This window comes from Monopterus albus, unplaced genomic scaffold (genome assembly GCF_001952655.1).
Source record: "Monopterus albus unplaced genomic scaffold, M_albus_1.0 scaffold115.1, whole genome shotgun sequence".
Classification (NCBI taxonomy): Eukaryota; Metazoa; Chordata; class Actinopteri; order Synbranchiformes; family Synbranchidae; genus Monopterus; species Monopterus albus.
The window spans coordinates 1533212-1543859 of NW_018127995.1; the positions used below are offsets into that span (position 1 = coordinate 1533212).

At 45.3% G+C, this 10648-nt stretch overlaps 1 protein-coding gene across 4 annotated transcripts in view; it reads right to left on the minus strand.

Annotated features, from left to right (window-relative positions):
* The window catches only part of LOC109966602 (protein jagged-2-like), a 51555-nt gene extending 42172 nt beyond the window's left edge, over positions 1 to 9383 (minus strand). For 3 of the 4 annotated variants that reach the window (XM_020611547.1, XM_020611546.1, XM_020611545.1), the window contains exons 1-2: positions 8785 to 9383; positions 7635 to 7958 (exon numbers count right to left, since the gene is read on the minus strand). In XM_020611547.1, coding sequence (XP_020467203.1) covers positions 7635 to 7958; positions 8785 to 8853 — 393 coding nt within the window. In that variant the 5' untranslated portion in view covers positions 8854 to 9383. The remainder of the gene's footprint in view (positions 1 to 7634; positions 7959 to 8784) is intronic. The other variant, XM_020611548.1, reaches the window with a different exon arrangement.
* Between the last annotated feature and the right edge of the window lie 1265 nt (positions 9384 to 10648).

The following is a 10648-nucleotide window of genomic DNA, read 5'->3' on the forward strand; positions in this document are numbered from 1 at the left end:
GCCCTCGTTTCCACAGCCCAACTGGGAAAGTGATATTCACGCCGTGGGAAAGACACCGACGGCTCCGTCATCACTGATGTGCCACCTGCACCCGACAGCAAACGCAAATAAAACTCCTTAATGTGAAGGTGAGGTGGGAGCAGAGAGACAAGTTGCAACATTGGCTCAGATTTCTGTTATAGCTGAACCCTCCAGTGGCCTGAGAGCAGCTTGGGCACAGAGCTGTGCAGTTGTCATGAAGTCAAGCACATGTAGACACTTCATCTAGGTGTAAACAGAACAGAGAGAGAGATACTGACATCAGCTTAGAGGGAAAGGAAGAGGAACTAAGACTCTGAGTACTTTGTTAGGTTTAGTTCACAATGGTGTGTTTATGTAGTTCAGTAAATGAGTATATTCTCATTAACACAGCAATTAACAAGCGGCCTAAACTTTTAGCCATCATAGACGAGAAGTCCTGAAAGTTCTCATGAAAGATTTGTAAACCTGCAGCTCCACAACAACTCAGGCGCTGAAGACAGTGGAGCTCGGTCAGAAAGCCCCGAACGAGTTTCAAAGTCATCTTCACCTGTATTTACAGAGTAACTCGTCATTATGAGCCCTTTTAAACTGTCACAATAACTGGGTGAATGCACCTCTGGGGTTTATTAGGACGTTCACATCCTGGATGTGTTTGGATGTGTGTTAAACAATGTCCCAGTGCAGATATCAGTAATAAACCTCTGTTATAAAGCCCAGTATTGTCCCAGCAAATAGAAATGATGCACAAACCTATAAAACTAAGGCCCAAGTTGTAATAAACCAAAATGACTCTCCCAACACAGCAAACCCAGCACTTCCACTGGATCCCAGCACACACACACACACACACAACACGTCTACTGAGCTGAGTAAACACAGTATGAAATCAGAAGTGTGTGACGGCGTTCCAGGGTTTTGTTCGTGAAGTGGGAGCTTGGCTAATGGAGGCTGGTGACAGAATCTGGCCCCAGATGTGTTGAGAAACCCTGAAAAAACTCCTCCCTCCAGAGAAGAGGATTACAACAGGCTGCATGACGTCCACGTTGCAGCAATACACAGAAGAACAACACTGTGGAAATACTCGTCAGGGAAAATTCCCATCACCCTGTTTGATTTCGTCAGCAGACTTCTGGAGGCCAAAGTGGTCGTGCCGAGCGCGTTTGCAGTGGTTTACTTGAACTCTGGAGCATTTACCCTTTAGTTTGGTTTATCTGTCTGAAATGAATGAGAGTTGTGTCTGGAGGTTATTTAGTTTCAGCTACTACTTTATGTGCTCTTCAGTGGGATTAACACCAGAGAGGAAAAATTCCCCATCAAACCAAACAACCTGCCAGTGGGGTAAACATGAAGGCTTAGTAAGATTTCTTATAACTGGAAAAATAAGGCCACAGCTCACAAACCCTCCAACGCTCTGCATGATGGGCATGAAAATGTCCATGTACTGGAACCCGGTGGACAAGCTGCTTCACAGCATGAGCCTACTGTAAATGAGCCAAACACCAAAATACAACACAAAAACCTTCAGGCCAAAGGAAGGTAACTGGTCGCACCTGCAAAGCTAAGCTAATAGCACTGGAACGATGCAACCACGTGGTTTCTGAGGCTCCACATATGTAGTAGCTACAGGTTTACTCCTGGTTCGTCCACTGAGCGGGAAAAAAATAATGTGAGATTGAAGAGAAACTAATCAGTGCAGGCAGCGTGGAGGTTCTGCTCAGCCTCCACCTTTCTGTTTTATCTCCCTGCTTCTCTTTCCTTCTGTCTGTCTCTGGGCGAGGTTCAGCTGAGCTCCAACCACTGGGAGCCAGGCGGGAAATGAAGCTGAACTCTGGGTGTGTGTGCGTCTCATTTGTGTAATAACATGCTTTAATCACCACTGCTCACCTCAGTGCTCACAACACATGCATTTCATTACGCCCCCCTCACCTAAACACACACACATTGTGAATATGCACACAAAGACACAAGAACAATGTACTGAAACACAAGCATCAATGTGCAAACAAACACACATGCACATGCATGTATGTGCATGTGTGAAAAAGGACTGCACTTCAGAGTGACATGCATTCACTTGTCGTCAGGAGCAAGCTGGGCTGTTGCACTAAAAGACACAACACGAGTCAGAATCGGTCCTGATCGATCTTTTCACCCAAGTCTCAAAGTGTGTTTAGTAAAAGTCCATGTGGTTGACCTTGAGGGGACCTGCCTTTTGTCCTCACATGGGAGGAGAGTCCCCGTATGCAGCCGTGTGAACAGATTTAAGTCCCCACTATGTGACTAATACCAGTGCCCAATACAAACATCCATCACACATAAAACCAAACCCAGCAGCAGCATCAACAGTCAGTCAGACAGACAGATGGAGAAGCTGATCACACATTGTCTTGCCTCCAACCACAGCCAGGTCAGCCAACGTGAAACCGGCAGCAATGCGGGAAAGAGGACCAGACCCGTCCTGGCTGCCCTGCCTGGCCGGCACACACCACGGAGCAGGGCCCCGCTGTGGTCATCCTGCAGGCTTTCGGGCTTATTAAAGACGCACAGAACAGAGAGGGGAGTGGAGGAGGCGTGGTGCATTTTTGGGTCTGAATCTGTTATTTTCCAAAGAACACAATGTCTCAGATTATCCCATCTGCTTCATGAGACACATTTTTGGAGCTGCGATGTTCCAAAGTTACCAAATGTTTGAAGCAGACTCGGTGAAGTCTCACTGATCTGGATCAGTCACAACTTGGACAACGAGGTTAAAACTTATGAAGCAGCAGATACAGGAGACGTTTTAGTCCAGACCGGCTAAAAGGCTTCACTCTGACTCGACCGTACTGACACACAAACTGGTGCTATGATATCACCCACAGTACCACTGTTTGTTTAAACGTGTTTCTTCTGGTTTCAAGTATTTACTTTGTGATACAGTTTTAGATAACTATTTTTAAATTTGGTTTTTATTTTTGTACGTTATATTGACTGGCTACTGCCCGTTAAACCTCTCTTTCCACACACATGGACTGTTGGTATTCTTCTAAGCAGGTCTACTGTTCTTGTTCTACTGCTTATTCTTTTATTGTCTGTATTGTTTTGTTACATTATTCTGTCAGAGTGTGTTATTTTGTAAAGCACTTTGTCGACTGTTGCTGCTTTAAATGTGCTATATAAATAAACTGGCACTGGCATACCGTGCACTGCAGCAGTGCTGGGTAATCAGCGTGTGTCTGCACAACATTTAAAATACTTTGCGATGACAGCTGACTAAACTCCACTCCAACCAACACACACACACCTGCTGTAGCCCCGGGTGGCCGCCTGACTCCGACCACCTTGTCCCAAAGCTCGTATTGAAAACAGTGCACACTAGTTCACGCTCATGCTTGTGCTCGTTGGTGCAGGAGTTGACCATATATTGTGTGAACTGTCCCTCTCTGGTCTTTAAAATAGTGCACATTTCATTTTTGTTGCACAACTGTCGTGCACATGCAGGCCTAAAACTAGGATGTTTCAGTCTTTCCACATTTTGCAGGATCGCCCCTGAACCCCAGATATAGAGCATTAATCTCACTCAGCATCCCCAACACAGCAAGCCTCCGTCCACAAACACGTTACACCATCCTCCTTTCCCCAAAACTAGTCAACCCTAAATGCATCACCAAGCTGAGAAGGAATCCTGAGGGAACGGCAGGTGAGCGCCAAGGATGCACTCTGCAGAGCCGACCGGGCCAGAGATGGCATCAAGAAACAAGAAAACAAGCACCAGCTCGCCATCATCTAGCAGTGCACTTTGAGATTGCTCACCGATACGAGTGAGGTGATCTTACACGCTGCGTGCTGTAATCATAGCCTGTTTTCCTAATGAAATTTCACTAAAACATTTACTCTAAGAGTTGAGGAGGAGGAGGCCTCTGAACAACAGCTGTTCCACCTCTGTCCTTTCTTGTCTGCCAGGCTGAAGGGGAATCTGGCAAGAGTCGAGGCAGATAGAAAAAAAAAACAGGCTATGAAACTGAAGGAGTACGCACGCTTGATCCCTGATTTACTCACAGAGGGGTGAGAGGAGGACAGCAGCTCTAAAAATACCCCATAAGGAGACAGGGAGACGAGGGAAAGCTTGGGTGAGGAGCAGAAGTAAATCCTTGTTTTTGCTTTAGTCACTACTGTAAAAAGTGTCTGTGTCCTGAAAATACTCTTCCTTCATGATAGAAACCTCACAAGGAAGCCAGATGGAGTTTTTTTTTATTTTGAAGGCAGGGAGGCTACTTCCTCCCTCTTCCTGTCATCCCCCTCATCCCTCCTTCCTTTGCTCCATCAGTCAATCCCTCCCCTGCTCCCTTCTCTTCCTTTTCATGAAAAAGATGTCACTAAAGCCCCAAACAACCTGAGGGGTTAGCATGAGGGCAGAACAATGTCCTTTTCTCTGTAGCTAATTCATATCAGGACCAGTGGCCCAGATACTGGGGCCGAGCAGCACCAGAGGCTACAGGTCATCGCCTCATACAAAACACACTGTTGGTCAATGGTACGCCACAGTACAAACTAGGGAGGTGTGGAGGGAGCAGGTCGACGTCTGGGCTTCTAACAGAAGAAGCAAGTGAGATATCTGCCATTTTACATCTTGAAAAAGTCAAGTTCAGTCACAAGAGATCATTGATTGATTGATTGACTGTTATTGTTTATTGAAACATTTTTAGTTGTCAGGATGAAAATTTAATTTTCCTTCCAGACAAAGTTTATGTGGAAGGTGAAAATTCATTCTCGGGGGAATGAGAAAAAAAAAAAAACCCCAGCTCAAGATTTAGGTTCATATCTTTTTCATTTTCCATGACAACTGAGAAAATTGTAAACTGAGCTGAGTCAGCAAGTCGACTTTAAGTTGCGGATTGTCTTAGGAACAATGTTCATCGCTGCATAAACCGAGCAGGAAAAGGGAGCGCAGTGACTCACACGTTAACCATGAAAAGAAAATATTCCCATCACTAACGGGTCATTTCCTTCACTTCAAACCCTCCAACAAGTGGAGAAACATAACAAATGTTTCCTCTCACAAATAAATCTTCCCTAGCTATTAATTTACATTTTCAGCAAACGCCACCTTTTTCTTTTACTAATGATACATGGAAAAATTACCGAGACAATTCAGAGTCACTACTTGCTTTTTCTACATAAGCTGTTGCCATGTGATTGAGTTAAGATCTGCATATGGATCAGAAATTCAGAAGACGAGTCTGTCTGGTCCAAAGCGTGCACCACCACGTCACTGTACTGTGGGACGCCCACGCTAAAAGCTGAGCATAAAAACACCTGACTTCACTCTGGCTTTTAATGATAGCAAGCAAAACATCAGCCAGTCAACTCTATTTTAAATGAACCCGAGAGGATTTAGCAGTTTTCACAAAATACAACATCCAGGTAATCCAGGATCAACAGGAAATGCACACACAGTTGGCACAACATTAAATATGAGTCGTCGATTCAACAGATAATTTTAGTCATGAATCAAGAAAAATGACACAAGTCCTACAGTAAACTCTCCTGCAGCTTCTTAAATGTGAGAACTTGTTGCTTTTCGCTGCTTTATATCAATATGAACTGAATATCTTTTGAGTCTGAGGCAAAACAAAATGTCTGAAGACATCACCTTGGGTTCTGGGAAACTGTAATGCCCATTTCTAGCTGCAAGCCCCAGCAGGTACCGTGTCTGAGCTTATTGTAGTGCCGCTGGTCTTCACGACAGTCAGTGTGAAATGTCAGAAGATCTGATTATAAAATGTGAATGACATCTTTATGTCTTTTACTTAACACTGATACTCTCGTTCCTGAATGCCCCCCCCCAAACCACACGCACACCTGCCAGGCTGATAGTGGAAAACACTGACCCCACACACGCTGAGTGAGACAATGACCCCATAATGGACAGAGCGTGAATTTGAGAAGTGGCGAGGTAAAGGCATCCCTGGCCCAGCCTGACCACGGAGCTTCACTTGTTTGAGTGCTAGGGGACACCGATATCCACACACAACTTAGTGGTAACTGTATCTGCCCACAGGGCCCCAGCTTACTACTCCCATCTTCCCCTCTGCTGACAGCTGACCACGGGGAGTGATGAATGGAGAGGTCTCGTAGCTGGTCAAGCACACAAAGCACCTGATATGTAAGTCTGGACATGAACACAGGGACGGGGTCTCAGCAGACCTGCAGCATCTTGTTCCTCTGATTTGTAAGAGTCACTGAAGGTTTTGCTGCTCCATGTGTGCAAACATTTTCATTTGATTCATCATTTACATTGTTAGTCAGTAATATGCCACAACAAGATAAATGTCCATCACATGTCCCCGAGGTCCAAAGCCTTCAAACTACTCGCTTTATCTGAGCAACCGTTTAAAGGGAGAGAGAAACGGTATTTCGATTTTCTGTATGTCCTGCACATATAGTGAACTGACAATAAGAATCTTTGAACCTTGATGATGTTAAGCAGAGAAAAAGAAGCTACAGCCAAGATGTCTGGTCTTTTTTCTTCAGTCTGTCTCTTCAGTCCTAAAAGTCTTATTTTCTTAAAACAAGTTGAAAACACACTTAAATACATTTTTTTTCCAAAAAACTGTGCCAGTATGTGGAGACAGAAGCACATTATCACACACTGCTGCACTGGAGTCAGCATGCAATGTAATGACTTAAGTCAATAATCCGTTATCTAATATTCTGTGATTATGGCCCTTTTCTCTGTTATCATCTTCCACTTACATTGACTGAGGACTCTTATTTTGACAGCTCACTCAGCTGCTGTGGGACTCAAACTTGTGATGCTCCCTCCCCATTAAAGCGCCTGATCCAGATTTCTGGCTCTAACAGCAGTTTTCATAACGCTCTGATTGCCAGCACTGGTCCTGTTTCCCACGCTGGCTCTCCAAATAAGGAGCGGGAGCAGGTTTTGATTGGCTGCGCTGCGCTGTTTAGATTAGATAATAAGTTACCTGGCACTTCTTAATCAAGGCTGGATTAATATGCCTGTTTTTCCATTCAAACAGGGCCCCACACCTCCTCCTCTCCACTCCATGCACTTTAATTGAAGTGCATGGAGCAAACTGCAGCTTGTTTGGTAACTCATCAAACCAAGACCCAACTGCACCACCGCTGTGCGTAAAAGTCATGCGTCATGCGCGTTCACGGGTTTGGCTTGATCAGAAACACACAGGGATTCGCTGATAAGCTCCAGCAGAGGAATGTGATGTCCCTCGCGAAATATTTGATTGTGTAAAGACGCCAAAAGTTGCCAAATGCACACAGGGAGGAAAGAATGAGTGGCACGCAGAGGGTCAGACTACAGAAAACTGTGCCAAAACGTGTCAGAGTGCACTTTGCACGAGCTGGGCTGACAGATTTAAGGCTGAATAACGATTCCCGACATCCAAAACATCCAAACTCCCGTGTATAATGTCTGGACACAACACAACACAAGATTATTGCGATAAAAACATGTTTTATGGTGTAATGAAATGACAAACGTTGGCAGCCCTCACAGCCAGACGAATATTCTGCAACTTTAGATAATATTCCCTCTGAAATCAAACTTTTAAAAGCACTAAATCAAAAAGTTAAGGAAGTTTCCACTGTCCACTTACCGGCCATGCGAACTGAAAGGGGATGATGATCTTCCCGGCGTCGTTGTTCCGATTCTGTCCGGTTTTCTGGACGCCTTTGAAGTGAAAAGTATTCCCACCGATAACCTTAGTAGTTTCCGAGCCGTAGATGCAGGGTCCAGTGGTCGTGACGTCCGTTTGGTATTCCTTTAAACACACTCTGAAGTAGGTGTCGCACTCGTCCGCGCCGCAGTGGCCCTCCGCCGCGCTCTTCTCTGTGTCGCAGCAGTCGCCGTTCAGGAGCTGACCTTTGGGGTTTTCAACCGAAATCAACTGCAACTCGAAGTAACCAGTGGACTGAGACACCTGAAGAGAGCATGAAAGAGTGAGAAGACTGGGGAAAACCCTGCGGGAGGTGGTAACACAACTGTAAAAGCTCTAGGGTCAGGTCTGCAATGACGTTAATTCACTGATAATGTCGCCGAAAACGATGCATTTCTTTTGGAAACAAGCCTAAATTTCTCGTATGACCAGGTTGGAGGGTAAGCACTACTTCAACCTTACTGCAGCGCACGGACACTGCAGCCCACACGACTGTACATTCTAGTACTACTGAACCTCCAGCCTGGATAAGGCGACCTGGTACTCCAATTTAGCCCACTGTGCATATCAGGCTGCAGCTGTACACTGCGAAACACTCCACCTTAGCAAGACCCCCAGTCTGAGTCAGAAGCAGAGTTTTCTCAAAGGAAGTGGAAATGGGACAGAAAAACAAAAAATAATTGGTCCAAGAATTGAAGTACTGATGATGTGGTTGCGGTCTGGCACAGGGGATTTTTTTAAGGTGAAGTTCCACTGCAAACCTGTCAAATATTTCAGGCTTTTAGGTCAGCATCAAACACGCACTAACGCGCTTTACATTGGCTCCGACACTCCAATGATAATGGAAAAACACTATATCGATAAATCAGCTGATTAGTGTCTTATCACACATCAATATTGGTCATGACACAACAGACGGTTTTAAATTTGCTTGTAAATGTTGAACTTCTCGTATCTCACGAAGGAAGCGCAAATGTAGATCAGATGATTCAACTGTCTCACAGTCGATTTAATTAAGGCTGCCAAATCCAAACTAACAGACAACTAGTCCACATTTACAAGCATCATCATCCCAACAGGCGAATCTCACCTCAGCCCGCAGCGTCAGGAGCAGACACACTAGAGAGAAGCGGTGCAGTGTCCCCAGATTATTCCACATGTCTCCGGCTGCTCAGTGTCGGTTACCATTAGAGAAACGCTAAATATTTATGTGTCAATCAGTTAAAATAATAGAAAAAAAAGAAGAAAAGAGTATCCTTGTCGTCCTAGTGTCCGAGGCGTGCACTGTGCGGCTGCTTCCCGCGATGCCTGCGGCTCTGGAGGAGGAAAAGCGCAACCGCTGCTGCTGCTGTTTGGTCCACGGACGCACAAAACGCACAAACTCCACTTCTCACCGCCACTCGACGCACTAAACACCAGAGATGAGGAGCAGCGGTGCGTCTCTGCTGCTCTAAGCCAGAACCCGGCGCTCCCCCTTGATGGACAGCTCTGCGGACCAATTACAAGCCACAAGGGTGGAACGTTTGTCATCTGAGAGCCCATCAGGGAAGTGGGGCAGGAGAAGGCGCAAGAGGACGACTAATGGGATTCATAATTGAAGTTTGCTCACACATGAGGCCTGTACTTCTATTTTTTTACTACACTCACATCATGAAATGAGTTCTTATTGAAATTGTCTCTCTACATTGAAATGAACAATTCTCCTAAATAATCCAAGTGAAGATGTGTCTGTTGCAGGTTTTATGTAGAGCTACTGTACAAGTCAGCGATTCAAACTGAGATAGTTAGACAAAAGCACAGTTTAGGCTGTAAACGCGAGCCATAAACCATCAGTAAGCGCCTGCACAGCGTAGTTCAGGAGGTGTTTAGTGAGGGCCACCTGAGCTGCAGGCGCAGGAAACACGACTGTCAGCGCCCTCTACCGACAGCTCAACAACACCCACATCCAGAACATCTTTAGAGGGAGATGCCCGCTGCATTTAATGAAATACTGGAGTTTTTGAGACATGCTTGTGCCCATTTTAACAGAATGTTCTTCCTTTACCCTGCCCCCATTTCAGAGAAGACAGTTTCCATTTTCTGCATTTTTTCTCCCACTACATTTGTCCTTTGGTCTCGTGTGAGCTCAATAAAGAAGCAAACTAAAACCTTGTAAACTTACAAAGGATGAGTGTGATGCTCAAAACAAAGTGAAGTAGTCCAGCTGAATATTCATTTCCTTACAGACCAAAGTATTGGACAAGGTGAAATTCTGACCCGATGACTGAAGTTGAGAAAAAGTTCAGGGGTTCACTAAAGTTGTTACAATTCCTCCTGAAGGGAATGTGAATCTTACGGTAATTCAATCAATAGCTGTTGAAACGTTTTGATTAAAACCACAAATGTGGATCTCGTGCTGGTGCGAGAGAAAAAGTCAGTAGAATTCATTGGAACAACGGGTGTCTGCACAAACTCTGGTGCTACATGTGGTAGATGTTGTGATATTTCAATCTGGACCAAAGATGTGGGCTGGCAGAGTCCCATTCATGCTGCCAAGTTGCTGCCTGGCTAAAAATGTGGCTGAATGTTCAAAACTGTTGTTACTCAGAAATATTTTGCAGCATTGCTCAGTATCATTTTAATTCCTGTCCGGTGAGACGTGTGTAATAAAGATCTGCCATGTTTCTCAGGTTTCTTCAGACCCTGTAAATCTGTTACTTCTGCACACAGAAGTGGTTTCCGGCTGCTTCCATATCTTACACAGCCGGCTTTCATTTGGAGTGTCAGTCCACGCTGTCTGAGACGGTGGGCCATGGGATGGTCCACTCAGGCAGCTGTTTCTCCTCATATAGATATTGGTGCTGCAGCTTGAGCTCGTGCAGACAGTAGATCAGTCCTGCAAACCGGTCAGTTGGCAGCTGCGGTCCGACAGGTGGCCACTGACATCCTGCAGCAGATGATTCCTCCCAGGGAAG